At 41.1% G+C, this 23445-nt stretch overlaps 1 protein-coding gene across 1 annotated transcript in view; it reads left to right on the forward strand.

Moving 5' to 3' along the window:
• The first annotated feature begins 12719 nt into the window (after positions 1-12719).
• vwc2 (von Willebrand factor C domain containing 2) overlaps positions 12720-23445 on the forward strand; it is an 81411-nt gene continuing 70685 nt past the window's right edge. Inside the window, exons 1-2 of the mRNA XM_079567229.1 lie at positions 12720-13025; positions 16636-16980. Of these exons, the coding sequence (XP_079423355.1) occupies positions 12816-13025; positions 16636-16980 (555 nt within the window). The 5' untranslated portion in view covers positions 12720-12815. The remainder of the gene's footprint in view (positions 13026-16635; positions 16981-23445) is intronic.

Raw genomic sequence — 23445 nt, forward strand, 5'->3', positions numbered from 1 at the left:
TTTTTCCCTCTTTTTAGCCATTTTCTGGTGGAATATGAACTTATTTATCACATAAAAATAAAGTCAAGTGTAAATCAGGCCCATGTGGATATTTTCTCACAGCAGATTGTTCAGTAGAAGTGAAAAAACGGCAGTTGTAGCTAACGCAAGCTAACCGTTAGCATTAGCCCGATGCTAACATGTAGCATCATGTTAGCATTCTCCGTTATTCATGTATTTATGGGCTGTTGAACCACTTTGCTCCTCCCCATGTCTTTGTTTCTTTATTTAGTAGAAACTATATTCATAATTCAGCGTTTGTTACAGTAGTTTTTGAATAATTAGAGAAAGTTTAGATTTTTTCAAAATTGTTTTCCCCCTTAACTGTTTTAAAAAATGACCATATATGGCCGATTCCAGAGATGCCGTCTGTATCTATTCACCTTATTCCGCCCCGCCCACATTTGCCACTTTTTGCGTTGTCTCGGCAGCTCTTTTTCCAGACACTTCCGGTCGAGCGCGAAGCCCGTTCATTTTAACAGAACGAGGGGAAATATTCTCCGCTCAAACCTGATGTTTAGTCGATTGATTTGTGTAAAATGGCCGACATGTCGACACTGCAGTTTCTCTGTCGGCCTGAAAACGGCTTTGTTTTCCTGTAGAGACTGATTTTTTGTGGATTCTCCAGCCCCATGTTAACACATAGGAGAAAAGGGGCGGGACCAATTCATGGCGGCGCCCACGCAAGGCTCCGGAATAAGGTGGATAGTGTCCGGTGTGTGATCTATACCAGGGGGAGGCAACGTCAGGCCCGGGGGCCAAATCCGGCCCTTCAGCACAGAACCTCTGGCCCTCAAGGTGATTTTGAGAAACATTATCTCACAAATCAGAGAGAACTTAAACATTATTAGAGTTAAATGGGAGAAAAAAAAGGCAGAAATACTGTCATTACACCCAGTTAGGTCATAACACTGACATATGAAAGAACTGCACTGGGAAAATAATAATCGTTTTAATAAGGCGAGACACTGCAGGTGAAGAGGGAAAACATGTATATTTACAGATATCAATGTGAAGCTGTTGCTGTCGACACTGGCATAAATGTGAGAAAAAAAATACATGGCAAGTTTTCTGTCATTTTATCTTTTCATATCAGAACAAGGTGTTTTATGCCTAAAAATGCCCCAAATTTCCCATCTTTTTGGCGACGAAATCTGAATAACAGACAGAGCTACATTCAAATGTATGGTTTCATTTTATTGATGAATGAGTTGCCAAGACTTTCTCAAAGGGGATTTTGGATTTCTTGTTTAGTTTTAAAATAAGCTGTTTTTTCAGTGGAAAAATTGGTAAAAATGTAATTTTCGCCTCATTTTTTGACATTCAAAACTCAATAAATGAGGCTTAAGGGATTAAATAATAAAAAATCCCTCTGAAAAAATCTTCCAAATCTTGTTCAGTCCAAGGCTGGAAAATGTGAAGTCTTTAGGTCCGACTGACGTGGACATAGTGTCGCCACAATGACAGAAACATGTGTTTGGAGAAAAAGGCCCTTGAAATTGTGTTCTCCCATATAAGTCTATGGGGGAACATTGAATCAGCGCAATATTTAAACATGTTATTGTGAAGATTAGGCATATTTTCTGTTTCCGGGTGAAAGTTTATATGTTCAGAGACAGATTTGGCCCAAAACCTGAAAACTGAAAAAATTGAGTTTTGCCTGTAGTGTCTCCCCTTAAGGAAGAAATGACATAAATCTACTTGAAGTAACAGATTACGTCTAATGTTTGAGTAGATTTTGTCTGGTTTTAGACGAGATAAAACCTCTAGTATTAGTCATTCTCTCACTTCAGGTAACTTTGTGTCATTTCAAGGGAAAAACAATCATGTGTCTGATTTCAAGTGGGTTTTATTCTCGGCGCTGCAGCATTTGTATCTTGGATTAGTTCAAACCGACTCAAATTCAACGTAGAATTTGATGAATTCAAGCCATTTTAAGTCATTTATCTCGTTTAAGATGCTCATGTTTCCAGTGTTGTGTTTTACTTTGGGCGAATGACCATAATAATCAGAGCCTTCGGCCCTCGGTCTATTTACAATAAAGAAAATCGGCCTCCGCTAAGAAAACTTGCCACTGATCTATACTATGTGCTCCCGGTAAGAAGAAGAGCTTCATCTCATTACTGAGGGAGGGGGCGGGGCCAGGCCGAGCTCCTCCTCTTGGCCTTTATCTGGGCTTCGGGCTGAGCTGAACCTTTGTGTGGCTGACGAAGCCTTTCGGATGAAGAGGAGAAACGTCCTACAAAAATTCAACAAAAATGTGACAAAAATTCAACAAAAATGTGACAAAAATTCAACAAAAATGTGACAAAAATTCAACAAAAATGTGACAAAAATTCAACAAAAAATTTACAAAAAAATTACAAAAATGAGACAAAAATGAGACAAAAATTTGACAAAAATTTGACAAAAATTCAACAAAAAATTTACAAAAAAATTACAAAAAATTAACAAAAATGAGACAAAAATGAGACAAAAATTCAACAAAAATTCAACAAAAAATTTACAAAAATTCAACAAAAATGTGACAAAAATTCAACAAAAAATTTACAAAAAAATTACAAAAATGAGACAAAAATGAGACAAAAATTTGACAAAAATTTGACAAAAATTCAACAAAATTCAACAAAAATTTTGTTGAATTTTTGTAAATTCAACAAAAAATTTACAAAAATTCAACAAAAAATTTACAAAAATTCAACAAAAATGTGACAAAAATTCAACAAAAATTCAACAAAAAATTTACAAAAAATTTACAAAAAATTTACAAAAATGAGACAAAAATTTAACAAAAATGTGACAAAAATTCAACAAAAATGTGTCAAAAATTCAACAAAAATGTGTCAAAAATTCAACAAAAATGTGACAAAAATTTAACAAAAATGTTACAAAAACTCAACAGAGGAGAAACGTCCCACACTTTAACCTCTTAACCCCCACCTGAACCAAGCTCATTGTCTCCGGTTTGGCTTCACCCAAAGATTCTCAACAGGAGTCATGCCTCATTTGAAAGCTAAGACCTTCAAAAGTGATCAAAACATTTTTGTCATGTTGTCGTGTTTTCGTGGCTTTTTGCAGCTTCATCATCACGTTTTTTAAATCTTTTTTTTGTGTGTTTTTGTCACTTTTTTGTTCCTTTTTCATTGCGCTTTTGTGTCACGTTTTCATCGAGTCTCGGTCACTTTTTTGTCGGCCTTTTGTAACGTTCCTGTCACTTTTTGTGGCTTTTTTTTTGTCTCGTTTTCATCCTGGTTTTTGTCACTGTTTTGATGTTTTCTTTAACCTCTTAACTCCCACAAAGGAAATGACCATATTTGGATCACAGGTCATCTCGGTCACAGCCTTTCCTGCTACACGTGGATACCAAACCTGTCTTTGTGAATGAATGAGCGTGGGAACGAGTGTCGGAGTCACTCTGGGGGATTTTCCGGTGTGTGATTTTCTGGTGTGTGATTTTTCCGGTGTGTGATTTTCCGTGTGTTTCCGCTGAAGTGAAGTCTCTGTTTAATCCGCGTTAACGTCCGTGATCGATCACTTTGTCAGCGCGATGAGCCGGAGCCATTAGGGGGAGACTCTCTCTAATGTCGGGGTAATGTCGGGTTAATATCAGGGTAACTGGACTCTGGGCTTTAAGGCGACTCTGTGGGTGATGATGAGGAGGATCTGGCTCTTCATGGTTCCTCTTCCTCCTGTTCCTCCTGTTCCTCCTGTTCCTCCTGTTCCTCCTGTTCCTCCTGCTCCTCCTGGAGACTCGTGTTTCTGTGTCTTTACAAACCCAGGATCATCACTAAAGGAGATTCTTGTTGATTTTCGTGGCTCTAACACAGACTCACATGTCGCCGTCATCACTGAGGCTCCACATTGATTTCTTCTTGTTTAGAGGTCGATAAGTTCCATTATCTCCAGAGCCTGAACATGTTTTCCTCTCGTCACGTGTGAAGTTTGACGCTCGTGTCCATGTGTGAACGGATTAAGCTTCATATTCAAAAGTGTCAGTGGCAGATCTATCCATCCTGGCAGACAGAGAGACAGAGAGTTAATGATGTGGAGAACCTCAGCGATCTAAAGTCTGTTCCATATATCCAAGAGAAAAAGTGTTATACTGGGATCTGGGGGAAATGTAAGTAAAATCCACCATGAGGACAAACCCTCTGGTCCAGGATTATCGATCGCACTGTTGCTGTCACGGGAAGAGATGTTTATCAGAAGATGTGCAACTTATTTAAGCCGAAACCTTCTTTCCTCGAGGTCATTGTCACATTCACAGCCTGCTCTGGTCCGACCCCGAACTCTGAAGCGGATCCTCGTTAATTAGAGTTAATGTGAAACTTAAAACAAAGCCATGAATGGTAAACATCAGACAGAAACCTTTGATATTCAGCGACAGAGGCCGGAGCAAAGTCCTGGTCAGATCCTTCAGACCGGTTTCCCTCAGACAGTCTGGACTTTTACCCAAAACCTCTGCAGCTCTACAGGGTCCGCCTGTCATGCTTTAGTCCTGGTTTAGCCCCGGTTTAGCCCCGGTTTAGCCCCGGTTTAGCCCCGGTTTAGCCCCGGTTTAGCCCCGGTTTAGTCCCGGTTTAGTCCCGGTTTAGTCCTGGATAAGTCCTGGGTTAGTCCTGGTTTAGTTCTGGTTTAGTCCTGGTTTAGTTGCTCTTTGTGATCTACTCATAACCAGCAGATTTTAACCCCTTAACTCCCACCTGAACGGATCCCATTTACTCTAGTTTGGCTTTACCCGAATCAAAAAGCTTCTTGGGAAAAAAAGCACCAAAACAGCCACAAAAATGAGAAGAAAACAAGGATGGAAATGCGACAAAAATTCAACAAAATGTGACAAAAATTCAACAAAAAACAAACAAAAATGAGACAAAAATGAGACAAAAATGAGACAAAAATGAGACAAAAATGAGACAAAAATGTGACAAAAATTAGACAAAAATTAGACAAAAATTAGACAAAAATGTGACAGATTCAGCAAAAAAATAACAAAAATGAAAAGAAAAAAAAGAAACAAAAAAAGAAACAAAAGGTGACACAACACAACAATAATGTGAGGGAAAAGATCAGTTTTGCGGGTCTTAGCTTTCAAATGAGGTGTTACACAGGCCTATAAGAGCCAAAGGGGACAGCATGCATGTGGTTGAGGCGGGTGGTAAGAGGTTAAAGGTGTAGGGTTAGGGTTAGGGTTAGGGTTAGGGTTAGGGTTAGGGTTAGGGTTAGGGTTAGAGGTTAGAGGTTAGAGGTTAATGGTTAGAGGTGTCTGATGTGTCGTCTCTTCTGTGCTGAACGTTCTTCACTCCAGGACTGAGATGAACCAGCTCTCGTGTGTTTTCGCCTGAACTGAATTAAACCCGTCTCCGTTTCTCTCCTGTCAGAAAACCCTCTTTAATAAAACTGTGGCGCCCGAAGCCCTCGACGCCCTCGACGCCCTCGACGCCGGCGTTTCATTTGTAATGGATCCGGCGGCTCGAGCGAAACTATCTCTTTCACGCAGCGGAATCATTCTCCATCTCCAGATCAATCGCGGCTCCGCTCGCTGCCATCGATCGGCTCTTTGTGAGACTCGCTCGTCTCTCCCGGCTCCGCCTCCGGCTCGGCCGCCGCTCATCGACAGGAAGTGTGTGAGGCGCGGGAAGTATCGATGAGGAAGTGGAGTGTGATGCGAGTCGGCTCCGTCGCGCTAAACGCTAAAGCTGCTGCTAACAGTAGCACGTCTAAAGAAACTCGGGTAGACGAGGAAACAGGAGAAGAAGAAGAGCTTCATCTCATTACTGAGGGAGGGGGCGGGGCCAGGCCAAGCTCCTCCTCTTGGTCTTTATCTGGGCTTCGGGCTGAGCTGAACCTGTGTCTGACGAAGCCTTTCGGATGAAGAGGAGAAACGTCCTACAAAAATTCAACAAAAATGTGACAAAAATTCAACAAAAATGTGACAAAAATTAAACAAAAATGTGACAAAAATTAGACAAAAAATCAACAAAAATGTGACAAAAATTCAACAAAAATGTGACAAAAAATCAACAAAAATGTGACAAAAATTCAACATAAAATCAACAAAAATGTGACAAAAATTCAACAAAAATGTGACAAAAAATCAACAAAAATGTGACAAAAATTCAACAAAAAATCAACAAAAATGTGACAAAAAATCAACAAAAATGTGACAAAAATTCAACAAAAATGTGACAAAAAATCAACAAAAATGTGACAAAAATTCAACATAAAATCAACAAAAATGTGACAAAAAATCAACAAAAATGTGACAAAAAATCAACAAAAATGTGACGAAAAATCAACAAAAATGTGACAAAAAATCAACAAAAATGTGACAAAAAATCAACAAAAATGTGACAATAATTAAACAAAAATGTGACAAAAATGTGACAAAAATTCAACAAAAATGTGACAAAAATTCAACAAAAATGTGACAAAAATTCAACAAAAATGTGACAAAAAATCAACAAAAATGTGACAAAAATTCAACAAAAATGTGACAAAAATTCAACAAAAATGTGACAAAAAATCAACAAAAATGTGACAAAAAATCAACAAAAATGTGACAATAATTAAACAAAAATGTGACAAAAATGTGACAAAAATTCAACAAAAATGTGACAAAAAATCAACAAAAATGTGACAATAATTAAACAAAAATGTGACAAAAATGTGACAAAAATTCAACAAAAATGTGACAAAAAATCAACAAAAATGTGACAATAATTCAACAAAAATGTGACAAAAATGTGACAAATATGTGACAAAAAATCAACAAAAATGTGACAAAAATTTAACAAAAATTCAACAAAAATGTGACAAAAACTCAACAGAGGAGAGGAGAAACGTCCTACACTTTAACCTCTTAACCCCACCCCGCGACCCCATCTTACAACTTTATGGATGATCTGTGTGCCCTGTTCTGTGGGGTCATTTTGGTTCAGGTCATTTTGCTTCAGGCTGAGGTTTTGCTTTTGCCTCTTTTTTGCTCTTTGATGATGACGAGGGTGGAAGGTTCTCGTCGTTGGTGAAGGATGTTTCAGCCTCAGGTATCAGTGAATATGAAGAGGCCGGACTCGTTACAGCGGATCTTAACCTCTTAACTCCCGCCTGAACCGAGAGCATTTTCTCCAGTTCAGCTTTACCCAAATCCTGTAGGCCAGTGTAACGCCTCATTTGAAAGACCTACAAAACTAATCTAAATGGATCTTTTTCCTCACGTCATCAGATTATTTTCCATCCTTTTTGGGGGGTTTTCAACTCATTTTTGTCATTTTTTTGTCACATTTTTTTTATTTTTTTATTTTTTTAGTCATTTTTTTAGTCGCATTTTTTGTTATTTTTTTGTAATTTTTTGTAATTTTTTGTCTTTTTTTTTGTCATTTTTTTGTCATTTATTTTTTTATTTTTTTTTGTCACATTTTTTGTCATTTTTTTGTCCTTTTTTGTCATTTTTTTTGTCATTTTTTTTGTCATTTTTTTGTTTATTTTTGTCATTGTTTGTCACATTTTTTCTATTTTTGTCACATTTTTTTTCATTTTTTTGTCATATTTTGTCCCTTTTTTTGTTTTTTCATTTATTTTTTGGTCACATTTTTTGTTATTTTTTAGTCGCTTTTTTTTTGTAATTTTTTGTAATTTTTTGTAATTTTTTTGTTACTTTTTTGTCATTTTTTCGTCACTTTTTTTTCACATTTCCATCATTGTTTTCGTCTCAGTTTTGTCGCTATTTTCACTCCTTTTTTCCAGAAGCTTTTGGATTGGGGTAAAGCTGAACTGCAGAAACTGTGCTCGGTTCAGGCGGGAGTTAAGGGGTTAAAGCAGACTTTAGTTTGTGATGGACGAGGATCTTGAATCTGGCTGAACCGGCCCCCGCTCTGGGACTGAGGTCTTTTGGGGGGGTTTCTCCGCCTCCGCTGTTGAGTGACAGACGTGTTCTCCAATCAGAAGGCTCTCATCTCCTCGCCTGGAGCTCACTGTGGTCAGCTTGTAGTTTCCGTTGTAGGGTTTCCGTTACGTTCTCTCTGGTTTCCTGTAGGACCTGTTGTTCAGTGAGGTCTCTGTGATGGAGCCTCAGTCCCTCAGTCCCTCAGGCTCTTCCTCAAACCCTTCACTGAGTCTGAGTCACTCCACAAACGAGCCGTGGGTTTGTCGCTCTGGACGTGGTTTTATTTGGTTTTGTTTTCCCGGTAAAACGTCTGATCTCCATCACCGAGTCTCACGATCCCGTCGTAAAGTCTGAGTGTGTTTGACCTCGTCGTCTTCATGAGTCTCTGGGACCAAAACGAGGCCGAGTTTGGAGGAAAGATTCTGTAAAGAGACGATGACAGAGGCTTCATATCGTACACGTGTTATTAATGCTGTTTATATGGATCCATGTTTATCCTCAGGAAAGAACAATTAACCTCTTAACTCCCGCCTGAACCGAGAGGACCTTTTTCCTCACGTCATCACATTTCTTTCCATCATTTTTTTGTTTGGTGTTCAACTAATTTTTGTAACTTTTTGGTCATTTTTTCGTCAATTTTTTTTATCACATTTTTGTCATTTTTTGTCAATTTCTTGTGACATTTTTGACATTTTTTCCACTTTTTCATAAATTTTTCATCACTTTTTCGTCCATTTTTTTGTCATTTTTTTCAATTTTTTTGTCATTTTTCATCATTTTTTTGCTGGATTTTTGTCTTTTTTTGTTGGATTTTTGTCTTTTTTTTTGTTGGATTTTTGTCGTTTTTTTGCTGGTTTTTCGTAATTTTTTTGCTGGATTTTTGTCGTTTTTTTGTTGGATTTTTGTCGTTTTTTTGTTGGATTTTTGTCGTTTTTTTGTTGGATTTTTGTCGTTTTTTTGTTGGATTTTTGTCTTTTTTTGTTGGATTTTTGTCTTTTTTTTGTTGGATTTTTGTCATTTTTTTGCTGTTTTTTTGTCTTTTTTTGTTGGATTTTTGTCGTTTTTTTGTTGGATTTTTGTCATTTTTTTGTTGGATTTTTGTCATTTTTCTTGTGACTTTTTGACATTTTTTCCACTTTTTCATAAATTTCTGTCACATTTTTGTAATTTTCGTCACATTTTCGACATATTTTCGTCAATTTTTTGTCAATGTTTTCTCACTTTTTTGTCACATTTCCATCATTGTTTTCGTCTCAGTTTTGTCGCTATTTTCACAGAAAACGTGCTCGGTTCAGGCGGGAGTTAAGGGGTTAAAGCAGAACTAAGTAACTCTTCCCCTAGAGGCCACAAGCGCCACTGCAGGCGTCGCACATGTCGTGTTTTTACTCATTCATTGGGACAGAGGGATATTGTTCATTACACAACGGAAGTCATTGTTTCACTCAGACTTTGCTGTAAACACTGTTTAAGTGGAGCTAGCCCGCTGTTAGCTTAGCCCGCTGTTAGCTTAGCCCGCTGTTAGCTTAGTGTTTTTCTCTAACGTGGTTTATTCACAGATGTGCGTAGCCGACGGGCACATCTGTAGCTCTTCCAGTAACGATCGTGTTTCTTTGTTCTCCTTTTTACTGGAGCTTTTTAATTCCGTGTCTGATTCTGGAGCCGCTGTGAAAACGCCATTTTCCCTTTGGATCAATAAAGTCTAATAAAGTCGCTCCAGCTTCCCCGCGGCGCCTCCGTGAGCACCTCCTGCTTCCCCCGGGACTCCAGCCGGGCAGCACCGACCGGAACAAGAGGAGGGAGGGAGGAGAGAGGGAGAGATGGAGGAGAAGAGGAGGAGAAACAGAGGAGAAACAGAGGAGAAACAGAGGAGAGATGGGGGAGAAACAGAGGAGAGATGGAGGAGAAACAGAGGAGAGAGGGAGGAGAGACGGAGGAGAAGAGGAGGAGAAACAGAGGAGAGATGGGGGAGAAACAGAGGAGAGATGGGGGAGAAACAGAGGAGAGATGGGAGAGAAACAGAGGAGAGATGGGAGAGATGGAGGAGAAGAGGAGGAGAAAAGGAGGAGAGATGGAGGAGAAACAGAGGAGAGATGGGGGAGAAACAGAGGAGAAACAGAGGAGAAACAGAGGAGAAACAGAGGAGAGATGGGGGAGAAACAGAGGAGAGATGGAGGAGAGATGGAGGAGAGATGGAGGAGAAGAGGAGGAGAAACAGAGGAGAAACAGAGGAGAAACAGAGGAGAGATGGAGGAGAGATGGAGGAGAGATGGAGGAGAAGAGGAGGAGAAACAGAGGAGAAACAGAGGAGAAACAGAGGAGAGATGGAGGAGAGATGGAGGAGAGATGGAGGAGAAGAGGAGGAGAAAAGGAGGAGAGATGGAGGAGAAACAGAGGAGAGATGGGGGAGAAACAGAGGAGAAACAGAGGAGAAACAGAGGAGAGATGGGGGAGAAACAGAGGAGAAACAGAGGAGAAACAGAGGAGAAACAGAGGAGAGATGGGGGAGAAACAGAGGAGAGATGGGGGAGAAACAGAGGAGAAACAGAGGAGAAACAGAGGAGAAACAGAGGAGAGATGGGGGAGAAACAGAGGAGAGATGGAGGAGAAACAGAGGAGAGATGGGGGAGAAACAGAGGAGAGATGGGGGAGAAACAGAGGAGAAACAGAGGAGAAACAGAGGAGAAACAGAGGAGAAACAGAGGAGAAACAGAGGAGAAACAGAGGAGAAACAGAGGAGAGATGGGGGAGAAACAGAGGAGAGATGGGGGAGAAACAGAGGAGAAACAGAGGAGAAACAGAGGAGAAACAGAGGAGAAACAGAGGAGAAACAGAGGAGAAACAGAGGAGAAACAGAGGAGAGATGGGGGAGAAACAGAGGAGAGATGGGGGAGAAACAGAGGAGAAACAGAGGAGAAACAGAGGAGAAACAGAGGAGAAACAGAGGAGAAACAGAGGAGAAACAGAGGAGAGATGGAGGAGAAGAGGAGGAGAAAAGGAGGAGAGATGGAGGATATTTGTGGCTCTTGTAGTCGTGTCTGTGTGGACAGGAGAGACTTGCAGCAGCAGGTGGAGCCTCCCCCCCCTCCCTCTCTCAGAAACCCTCCTCCCTCCTCCTGGTTTTGCAGCTCGGACACGTTTCCTCTAAAGTCCGGAACTGAAATCTGAATCTGTGCGAGTGTTGGAGTCGCTCAGACCAGGAGGAGCTCACGCTGAATTAAGGAGCAAAGTCTTTCCACAGCCAGGACGAGCTGAGGAAACAGGACTCGACCTTCAGAGTCCCACCAGACCAGGCTCAGATACACCAGGACTAAAGCGGGTCCAGGAAGTGACTCCGACACTGATGTTCTCCCACTGTGGGTCTCAGGCTGAGGCCTCCTTTACCTCTGAGATGCTCCTGTGGCTGAAATGTTTATGCTCCTCCCCCTGGTCTCACCTGTGCTCCTCCCCCTGGTCTTTTCATATTAAAGCTGAGGATGAGCCGTGGATGTGTTTTCTCCGTCTGCAGATGCTCCTCCCTCTCCCCCGCCGCCGCCGCTGCCGCCGCCGCCGCCCGCTCCGCTCGCTCCGACCCGCGGGTCACACAAACAAAACACTTATTCCCTAATTACAATCAACACCAGATTACTTGTCGTTTTAATTTGGCGGTGGCGTCCCCGGTGCGGCTCCAAACGGCGAGCGCCGTCCCTCCCCTCACGACCTGGAATCAGAGCGAGTCACTGAGAGTCTTTAAAGAGACGGTCTCTGATTTCAGGACAGACTCGTGAGGCAGCTGCGCTTACACCGCGCTCCAAAGTAAATCGTATTTCAGTGTCAAAAAGAAAAAAAAACTGTTTTGAACGAAGCTCATGGATGGTTTTGTGTCTCAGTTCTGGTCAGTTCTGTCCCCGTGTGGTCAGTTCTGGATGGATGGATAAACTTGTCCTCAATGAGGAAATGTGTCTTGGGCTCATTGCCGCAGCTGTCAGTCATACAGTAAAACCATTCATATAAAACAGTTCAGTCAGTGCAGCCAGTACATCACAATAAACCAATATAGTTCATCTCAGTCCTGACGCCTCTTCACCTGCTCTTTATCCTTCAGTTTGTTTAGAAGAGACTCAGAGTTGGGGAGAAATGAGAGCTTGTATCTGTTGCTCTTGAACTTGTGTTTTGGTACCGTTTTTCAGTGATTTTCTGAGCTTGGATGAGGACAGTGCTTTCAAAGGTTTTTCTTTCAAGGACGGAAACTCTCTTGTGTTGCTCAGCTTCCTGGCCCTCAGGACGAGTCTCTCAGGTTGTGTTTTGCTCTTCACAGTTAGAGGACCGTCCCAGGCTGCGATCCCGTACCGGACAATACTCTCTAGAATGGCATTGTAGAAGTGGGTCAACATTTCTGTGCTCACACCAAACAGACGCAGCCTCCTTAAGAAGTGGAGTCTTTGGGACAGTTTGGAACACAAGTGCTCGATGTGCACGTCCCGTCTGAGCAGGTCATCAATGTGAACACCCAGATACTTAAAGGATTTGACCTGCTGAATGTCTTTACCTCCGATCACCACCGGGTCATGTTTTTGTGTAGCTCTAGTATCAAAAATGACCTCCTTTGTTTTGAGTGCATTCAGGGACAGGTGGTGGTCCTCACACCAGGAGATGAAGGAGTCTATCTCTGCGTCACCGTGTGGTCACCGTGTGGTCAGTTCTGTCACCGTGTGGTCACCGTGTGGTCACCGTGTGGTCACCGTGTGGTCCCCGTGTGGTCAGTCCATGTCGCTGCAGTAATAACGCTCCTGACCTCTGACCCCTCCCTCTCTTCCAGATGTCCCGCTCCGCTCCCGAACTGCCCTGACGACTGTAATGTGAAGCGTCGCAGTCCCGCCTGGCGCCAGCAGGGGGACGCGGGGGGGCGGGTCCGAACATGCCTCGCCCGCCCGCCATGATGCTCCTCCTGGGCGTCCTCGTGTGCAGCCCCGCGGCGGCGGCGTTACCGGCCAGCCGCGAGCGCCTGGAGAAGGCTCTGACCCAGGCCAAGGCGGACAAGCTGGGGCAGGACAAACCGGAGCCCGGCCCCCCCCAGGGCCCCGGCCCCCCCCAGGGCCCCGGACGCAGCAAAGGCGGGCGCTCGCAGGTACGGCTCAAACGCCAACTATGATGTCGTTACTCGTGGTGAAGAAATGTGGTCATTGATGAATCCACTTTGGGCGGTTTAAGGCGAGACGCGGCAGCTGAAGGATTGATCTTAGTTTCATGTCAGATATAAAAATGACAACACTCACCAGAGCCGTGGAAGATGTTTTAGTTTAGGGGGCGCTGAGGGACAACATGTACCCCCAAAATACTTTTCCTGCATAAATCCTATTGATTACACTGCAAAAAGCGGATTCTAAGCAAGTAAAAAAATGTCTTACTTTAAGAAAAACGTTTTGATTTTTTCCCAAAAAAGTAATAATGTCTCACTGAGCAAAGTTTTCTTGAGAAAAAAAATCTTATTTTAGGAAATAAACTTGAGCCATTTCTTGTTCAGATAAATTTGCTAAAAACATGCAATTTTTTCTTGTAACAAAGTTTTAGACAAATAATATTTTTTCTTATTTGAAGAAAAACTCAGATCAACAACTCTTAATGTAAGACCTGCTTCTCACAGAGAGATAAAACATTCCATTCTTTAAAGTGAGGGCTCGGTGGCACAGCGGTTAGAGCCTCAGCTTCACAGCTCGAAGGTCCTGCACTGCAAAAAGAAAATATCAAGCATCGGCTTAAATGACTTGAACTGAGGAAATGTTTCTTGTTTTTGTGGGTTTTCACTCATTCAGACACTTTTCCTGATCGGACCAAGTTTCCTTTGCTTGTTTGAGGACATTTCAGACCAGTTCTAGGGTAAATCTCGCTTGAAATAAGAAAGTAAAATTGCCAATGAGATAAGACCAAGTTTCTTTCCCCATTGGCAAAGAAAATGAGCTGAAATAAGGACGAAATGTATCGAAACGAGTCAGAAACATCTCAGAACAAGTGAAATAATCCGGGACAAATGACCAACAACTTCTTAACCAGTCAAAACAACTAACATTTGGATTATTGTGCTCAAATTGAGATGTTTACACTGATCTAGTTAATTACTTTTTGCAGTGTGGGTTCAATTCCCAGCAATACAGCAAAAAATGTGTAATTTAGAACATTTTACTTAAATCAAGCAACATTTAAGTAAAATATCCACAATTTTTCACTAAATAAGAATGTTTTCCTTAAATTATTCCATTTTCTGAGGATGTTTTGCTTAATTCTAGCTTTATTTGCTTAAATTTAGTGTTTCTTTCTTGTTTTATGATGAGAAAAATTCTGACCCCCATTGGTAGAAGTTATTCCTTAAAACAAGACAAAATATCTCATTTTAAGTTTTTTCCCCTGTTTTTAGTCGGGTACTTTTTGCAGTGTAACCTCTTAACTCCCGCCTGAACCGAGAGCATTTTCTCCAGTTCAGCTTTACCCAAATCCTGTAGGCCAGTGTAACGCCTCATTTGAAAGACCTACAAAACTAAATGGATCTTTTTCCTCACGTCAGATTTTTTTTCATCACTTTTTTTGTTGGACAGTCGACTCATTTTTGTCAAATTATTCGCATTTTTTTGTCAAATTAGTATCACTTTTTCATCCATTTTTTCTCAAATTTTCGTCAATTTTTTCTCATTTTTTTGTCAGATTTTTGTCACATTTCCATCATTGTTTTCGTCTCAGTTTTGTTGCTACTTTCACAGCTTTTTTCCAGAAGCTTTTGGATTGGGGTAAAGCCAAACTGTAGAAAATGTGCTCGGTTCAGGCGGGAGTTAAGGGGTTAATATTGCCTTCAGTTCACAAACTCTCCACCAGGGGGTGCTGCAGCGCCCTCAGCACCCTGGGTTCCCACGGCCTTGAAACTCACCCGCATGATGTTTATTTGATGATGTTTTGTCTGCGAGGTGGGGGCGACCCGGAAGTAGAAAGGCCGTCTTTCCCGCGGGTTTTCATTCATAAATATTGACAGATTTGACATCCACGTGTCCTGCTAAGGGGCCCCGTGATGACGCTTTCGCCCAAATATGTTTTTCCAAAAATGTGACAAAGAAATGACAAAAAATGACAAAAAAATGGACAAAATTTTAAAAAAAAAATTACCAAAAAATGGACAAAAAAATGATAAAAAATGGACAAAAAATGACTAAAATTGGACAAAAAATGGACAAAAAATGACAAAAAATGACAAAAAATGGCAAAAAATGGACAAAAAATGGACAAAAAAATGACAAAAAATGACAAAAAAATGACAAAAAATGACAAAAAATGACAAAAAATGACAAAAAATTGACAAAAAATGACAAAAAATGACAAAAAATGGACAAAAAATGGCAAAAAATTGACAAAAAATGGCCAAAAAAAATGACAAAAAATTGACAAAAAATGGACAAAAAATTGACAAAAAATGCGACAAAATTTGACTAAAAAATTACCAAAAAAATGACAACAAATTGACAAAAATTGACAAAAATTGACAAAAAATGACAAAAATTTGACAAAAAATGCGATGTGATGACGCTTTCAGCCAAATATGGTGTTTTTCCTCCTACGAGACGCTGGAGCGGAAAAGTGGAAGAACGGGCCGAGCATGCGCACTCGCTACAAAACTTCAGGGCTGGTTTTCTCTGAATGAGAGAAGCCGCACTCGGGCAGAGCCTGAGCCCTTATAGAAGCTCCCACAGACTCCACACTTTACAGGCTGAGACACAACAACATTTAGAAGGTTTTTTCAGAGGGATTTTTTAATATCTAATTCCTAGCCTGATTTATTCAACTTTGAAACCAAAAAAACAGGCGGGATTAAAATTTGACCAAAAAATTACAAAAAAGACAAAAAAATGACAAAAAAATGACAAAAAATTGACAAAAAAAGACAAAAAAGCGGAAAAAAAAACGACAAAAAAAACGACAAAAAATGACAAAAAAACGACAAAAAATTGACAAAAAATTGACAAAAAAATGACAAAAAAATGACAAAAAAATTGACAAAAAAATGACAAAAAAATGACAAGAAAATGACCAAAAATTGACAAAAAAATTGACAAAAAATTGACAAAAAAATGACAAAAAAATGACAAAAAATTAACAAACAAATTTACAAAAAAATGATGAAAAAACGATGAAAAAATGATGAACATGTGACAAAAAGTGACAAAAAATTCACTATTTGACAAAAAAAATTACAAAAATGAGTTGAACCCCCCCCCCAAAAATGATCTGATTTTTACAGATTTTTTTCACTGATGATTAGTTTATTGAAAAACTAAACAAAATATCCAAAATCCCTCTGAAAAAATCTGAGTCACTAATATGTCAATAAAATAAAACCATTTAATCTGGATCAATTCATTATTTTGATTTCTTTGCCCAAAATATAGGCAATTTTGGCAATTTTAATGCTCAAAACACATTTTTTTTCTCATATTTATATCTGTGATGTTCAGCTAAAGTTTCACATTGACATCTCTACATTTATTTGTTTTCCCCTATTGACCTGCAGTGTCTCGCCTTAATTACCATTATGACACAAAAAAACATAAAGTTCAGGTGGGGGTTGAGGTGGAGGTTCAGGTGGGTGATATCTGGTTTAAACATGTCCCTGAAGCTTTGGAAGTGACATCTTCATCGTTCTGTCAGACTGGAGGAGATCTCCATAACGATGCAGCCTGACCTTCTCGTCCCGCCCTCAGGAGGTCTGGAGTGAGCAGGACACCATCAACCAGCTGGACGAGGGGCCGACGGGCGACCTGTCCCTGGAGGCCGTGGACGAGTACGCCTACCCCGACTACCGGGGCAAGGGCTGCATGGACGAGAACGGCTTCGTGTTCTCCATCGGGGAGGAGTTCACCCCGGGCCCCTCGGCCTGCCCCTGCCTCTGCACCGACGAGGGGCCCATGTGCTCCAAGCCCGAGTGCCCCCGAGTCCACCCGCGCTGCGCCCGCGTGGACACCAGCCAGTGCTGCCCCACCTGCAAGGAGAAGAAGAACTACTGCGAGTTCAGGGGCAGCGTGTACGGGACGCTGGAGGAGTTCAAGGTCAGTCCAGGAGGGTTTTAGACTCTTAATATAGGGCGTGTACGGGACGCTGGAGGAGTTCAAGGTCAGTCCTGGAGGGTTTTAGACTCTTAATATAGGGCGAGTACGGGACGCTGGAGGAGTTCAAGCTCAGTCCTGGAGGGTTTTAGACTCTTTAACCTTAATATAGGGCGTGTACGGGACGCTGGAGGAGTTCAAGGTCAGTCCTGGAGGGTTTTTAGAGTCTTTAACGTTAATACAGGGCGTGTACGGGACGCTGGAGGAGCTCAAGCTCAGTCCTGGAGGGTTTTTAGAGTCTTTAACGTTAATACAGGGCGTGTACGGGACGCTGGAGGAGCTCAAGCTCAGTCCTGGAGGGTTTTAGACTCTTAATATAGGGCGTGTACGGGACGCTGGAGGAGCTCAAGCTCAGTCCTGGAGGGTTTTAGACTCTTAATATAGGGCGTGTACGGGACGCTGGAGGAGTTCAAGGTCAGTCCAGGAGGGTTTTAGACTCTTTGACCTTAATATAGGGCGTGTACGGGACGCTGGAGGAGCTCAAGCTCAGTCCAGGAGGGTTTTAGAACCTTTAACCTTAATATAGGGCGTGTACGGGACGCTGGAGGAGCTCAAGGTCAGTCCAGGAGGGTTTTAGAACCTTTAACCTTAATATAGGGCGTGTACGGGACGCTGGAGGACTTCAAGGTCAGTCCTGGAGGTGGTTTTAGACTCTTTAACCTTAATATAGGGCGTGTACGGGACGCTGGAGGAGCTCAAGGTCAGACCTGGAGGGTTTTAGAACCTTAATATAGGGCGTGTACGGGACGCTGGAGGAGTTCAAGGTCAGTCCTGGAGGGTTTTAGACTCTTAATATAGGGCGTGTACGGGACGCTGGAGGAGTTCAAGGTCAGTCCTGGAGGGTTTTAGACTCTTAATATAGGGCGTGTACGGGACGCTGGAGGAGCTCAAGGTCAGTCCTGGAGGGTTTTAGACTCTTAATATAGGGCGTGTACGGGACGCTGGAGGAGTTCAAGGTCAGTCCTGGAGGGTTTTAGACTCTTAATATAGGGCGTGTACGGGACGCTGGAGGAGTTCAAGCTCAGTCCTGGAGGGTTTTAGACTCTTAATATAGGGCGTGTACGGGACGCTGGAGGAGTTCAAGCTCAGTCCTGGAGGGTTTTAGACTCTTTAACCTTAATATAGGGCGTGTACGGGACGCTGGAGGAGTTCAAGGTCAGTCCTGGAGGGTTTTAGAACTTTAATATAGGGCGTGTACGGGACGCTGGAGGAGTTCAAGCTCAGTCCTGGAGGGTTTTAGACTCTTTAACCTTAATATAGGGCGTGTACGGGACGCTGGAGGACTTCAAGGTCAGTCCTGGAGGTGGTTTTAGACTCTTTAACCTTAATATAGGGCGTGTACGGGACGCTGGAGGAGCTCAAGGTCCGTCCTGGAGGGTTTTAGACTCTTTAACCTTAATATAGGGCGTGTACGGGACGCTGGAGGAGTTCAAGCTCAGTCCTGGAGGTGGTTTTAGACTCTTTAACCTTAATATAGGGCGTGTACGGGACGCTGGAGGAGCTCAAGCTCAGTCCTGGAGGTGGTTTTAGACTCTTTAACCTTAATATAGGGCGTGTACGGGACGCTGGAGGACTTCAAGGTCAGTCCTGGAGGTGGTTTTAGACTCTTTAACCTTAATATAGGGCGTGTACGGGACACTGGAGGAGCTCAAGGTCAGTCCTGGAGGGTTTTAGACTCTTTAACTTTAATATAGGGCGTGTACGGGACACTGGAGGAGCTCAAGGTCAGTCCTGGAGGGTTTTAGACTCTTTAACCTTAATATAGGGCGTGTACGGGACGCTGGAGGAGTTCAAGGTCAGTCCTGGAGGGTTTTAGACTCTTTAACTTTAATATAGGGCGTGTACGGGACACTGGAGGAGCTCAAGGTCAGTCCTGGAGGGTTTTAGACTCTTTAACCTTAATATAGGGCGTGTACGGGACGCTGGAGGAGTTCAAGCTCAGTCCTGGAGGGTTTTAGACTCTTTAACCTTAATATAGGGCGTGTACGGGACGCTGGAGGAGTTCAAGGTCAGACCTGGAGGGTTTTAGACTCTTTAACCTTAATATAGGGCGTGTACGGGACGCTGGAGGAGTTCAAGGCGTGTTCAAAACTGTGATTTCAGAGAGTAAAGTGTTTATTGCGACGAGGAGCTGAAGGTCAGACCAGACGGATTTAAAACTGCTTAACCTCAATTTAGGAGAGAAAAGTGTTTAAGCCTCTTGACTTCAGGCCGTCATCGACTGCAAAGGATTTGAGACCAAATATTCAAAAGGAAAACGTTTCATTACTTTTGGTCCCTGGAAAAGGTGGAGGTTCACGTTCCTCCATATGGAAGTAAAAAGCCTCAAACGAAAAGCCTCAGTCTGTGGTTTAAACACATCTTTGTTTGATTTAAATCTTTTGTTTTGAGACCTGAGTGGATGTTTCTGGACCCGACCGTGTGAGAGGATTTAAACGATTGAACCTGAGCGTGGACGTGTTTAACGTACGGGACGAGTTTAAGGTCAGGCGGATTCAGGAATGTTACACCACGGTCTGGGTGATACTGGACTCTGATTGGCTGGTGCATTATTTTGGTGTAACCACACACGTAGTCCGGTAGTTAAATCACTGGGATGTCACTCCGCTGTGGCGTCGCCATAGCAACGCCTGACACAGCTGAGTCAGATAAAGGCGTAATTAGTGACTGACAGGAACGTATGAGATGGATTTAGTGTTTGCTAAATGTTTGTAGAGGAGAGTGAGCAGCTAGGTTAGCTACTGTTAATAACATATGAGCTTTACATTTCTATTGGAAACGGTTAAGGCTATTCATCATTTTCAGGCGGACATAAAATGATCCTGCATTGAAGCATCTTTGTCTGGATTAGTAAAGTCAAACATAAAAGTTTCAGTTGGGGGGGCCCAGGTGTGAGCGACTCCACCGCAGCTGTTTCTTCAGGTGAACGCCTGAACTCCCGCCTGAACCGAGCACGTTTTCTCCAGCTCGGCTTTACCCCAATCCAAAAGCTTCTGGAAAAAAGGTGTGAAAATAGCGACAGAACTGAGACGAAAACAATGAAGATGTGCCAAAAATGTGACAAAAAATGACGAAAAAAAGACGAAAAAAGACAAAAAAAGGAAAAAAAATAAGACGAAAAAGGACAAAAAATGTGACAAAAATGACAAAAAAAGACCAAAAAAAGACAAAAAAAGACAAAAAAAGACAAAAAAAAAGACAAAAAAGACGAAAAAACACAAAATAAAGACAAAAAAACAAAAAAACCCACAGAAATAAGACGAAAAAGGACAAAAAATGTGACAAAAATGACAAAAAATGACAAAAAAAAGACGAAAAAAGACAAAAAAAGACAAAAAAATGACAAAAAATGTGACAAAAAATGTGACAAAAAATGTGACAAAAAATGTGACAAAAAAAGACAAAAAAAGACAAATAATGTGACAAAAAATAATGTAAATAACTGGTGCCCACGAGTGGCGCATATCGGTGTTTCCTTCCAGGGAAAAGTGTTTCCGGGTTAGTCCTGTTGTGTTGTGATTCTGTGCTGATGTTGTGTCGTTGAGCCTGACTGAGATCCTCGTAATAGCTGCGGAGAATGACTCGCTCTGAGACCAGCCTTCAGTGACCGGCTAATAACCCACACAAAATAGTCCCGTAGTCTGGCAGATTTAGTGACTTTAGTCAATGAAAAACACATTTATTATAAATGTTAGGTTTGTGGGACCCTGGTATAAGCGGATTAAACAACGAGGAGCCGCGTTAGACGTTAGAATGCAGGAGGAACAACACTGTGTCGGGCGTTAGAACCGGCTAACGCGGCTCCGAGAGGTTTCATCCTGACTTAAACTCTACGAAACAGAAAAGTGTTTGAGACAGTTTGTGTTTTTGGAATGTTAGTTTAACCCCTTAACTCCCACCTGAACCGAGCACTTTTTCTCCAGTTTGGCTTTACCCCAATCTAAAAGCTTCTGGAAAAAAGGTGTGAAAATAGCAACAAAACTGAGACGAAAACATGGATGAAAATGTGAAAAAGTGACAAAAAATTGACAAAAAACGTGAGAAATATTTTACGAAAAATTTAGAAAAAAATGACAAAAAAGTGAGAAAAAATTTACGAAAAATTTAGCGAAAAATGACAAAAAGTGACAAAAAAGTGACAAAAAATGGACAAAAAATGGACAAAAAATTGACAAAAAAATGACAAAAAAATGACAAAAAATTGAGAAAAAAATGACAAAAAAGTGAGAAAAATTCCACGAAAAAAATTCCACGAAAATTTTCACGAAAAATTGAGAAAAATTGACAGAAAAGTGACAAAAAAATGACAAAAAATTGACAAAAAAGTGAGAAAAAATTTAAGAAAAATTTAGCAAAAAAGTGACAAAAAATTGACAAAAAATTGACAAAAAAAGTGAGAAAAAATTGACGAAAAATTTAGCAAAAAAGTGACAAAAAATGGACACAAATTTGACAAAAAAAGTGAGAAAAATTTTACGAAAAATTGAGGAAAAAATGACAAAAAAGTGAGAAAAATTTTACGAAAAATTGAGAAAAAAATGACAAAAAAGTGACAAAAAAATGACAAAAAGTCGACAAAAAATTGACAAAAAAAGTGACAAAAAATTGACAAAAAACGTGAGAAATATTTTACGAAAAATTTAGAAAAAAATGACAAAAAAGTGAGAAAAAATTTACGAAAAATTTAGCAAAAAATGACAAAAAGTGACAAAAAATGGACAAAAAATGAAAAAAAATGGACAAAAAATTGACAAAAAAATGACAAAAAAATGACAAAAAATTGAGAAAAAAATGACAAAAAAGTGAGAAAAATTCCACGAAAAATTCCACGAAAATTTTCACGAAAAATTGACAAAAATTGACAGAAAAGTGACAAAAAAATGACAAAAAATTGACAAAAAAGTGAGAAAAAATTGACGAAAAATTTAGCAAAAAAGTGACAAAAAATGGACACAAATTTGACAAAAAAAGTGAGAAAAATTTTACGAAAAATTGAGGAAAAAATGACAAAAAAGTGAGAAAAATTTTACGAAAAATTGAGAAAAAAATGACAAAAAAGTGACAAAAAAATGACAAAAAGTCGACAAAAAATTGACAAAAAAAGTGAGAAAAAATTGACGAAAAATTGACGAAAAATGGAGATAAAAGTCATAGAAATTTTACTGCCCAACAAAAAAAGTGATGAAAAAAAAATCCGATAACGTGAGGAAAAAGATCAATTCAGTTTTGTAGATCTTAGCTTTCAGATGAGGTGTTACACTGGCCTACAGGAGAAGATGCTCACATGTTTCAGTGGTCCAGTGCTCCGTGTTTCCTCTCTGAGAGCAGCTGTAACACGTGCCTGTGCGGCTGCTGTAGTCCGTGCGTTTCCCCGTGTCGGCCTCACACCGGCCTCACACGGTGACACGGTGTCTGAGCGAACAAACACGTCTGCTTTAAAGCCTCCGTTACAGCATCGACAGCAGAGAGAGCTGTTAGTGTCAGAGCGATCGGCCATTAGAGCCCGAGGACCCCCACTGCTGCTGCGGCGCCTCATTACAGCGCGAGTAATGGACTCGCTCCGTCCAACAGGCTTCATTTAGACTCCATCAGGGAGCGCCGGGACACACTCGCATTCTCTGTGTGCGCTCAATCCTCGCCATCCTCTCATCCTCTCATCCTCTGTATCCTCTGTATCCTCTGTATCCTCTGTATCCTCTGTATCCTCTCCATCCTCTGTATCCTCTGTATCCTCTGTATCCTCTGTATCCTCTGTATCCTCTGTATCCTCTGTTTCCTCTGTTTCCTCTGTTTCCTCTCTGATGCCATTTATTTATTCATTTTATTTTCATTCACTATATTTTTTCTTTTTATGTCTCTGTCCATCATAGACAGAAAAGTCCATGTCCTAAAGCTCCCAATGCCTGAGCTTTATTCATTTATGTGTTTTTATTTAACAATAGTATTGAGATGTTTCTTAAATGGTCTCTTTTCGTCTTTACTTCAGCTCCTGTAGATTTTCTCGTGTGTTTGTAGTAACTTAGCGAGAAGCTACAGCGTTTTCATTGTTCTGCTGCAGCTCATTTTCCCTCAATATAAACATGCTGTGTGTCTTTAATCTGGATTTTCTGAGGACTTTTTAGTCGCTGGGTTAGTTTTTCAGATGAATAAACCCCTGGCTGCGAGCAATGGCCGCTGGCTGCTCTGCTTTATGACCACGACACTGGGGGCCGCCATTGCTGTAGTACCTCCGTATCGCCACGAGGCCCCCATTGAAAAGCATTAAAAACAACTTTAACGCCTGGTTTCTATGTTTTCAACACTAGACGAGGCTGATCTTCCTCCTGAGATAACGCTGAGTCACTGTTAAAGAAACCAGGCTGGTTTTCGTAAGAAGAATGTTAGAAATCTGGTGCTTAATGAGGGTCG

The sequence above is a fragment of the Gobius niger genome, assembly GCF_951799975.1.
Source record: "Gobius niger genome assembly, chromosome: 12".
Taxonomy (NCBI): domain Eukaryota; kingdom Metazoa; phylum Chordata; class Actinopteri; order Gobiiformes; family Gobiidae; genus Gobius; species Gobius niger.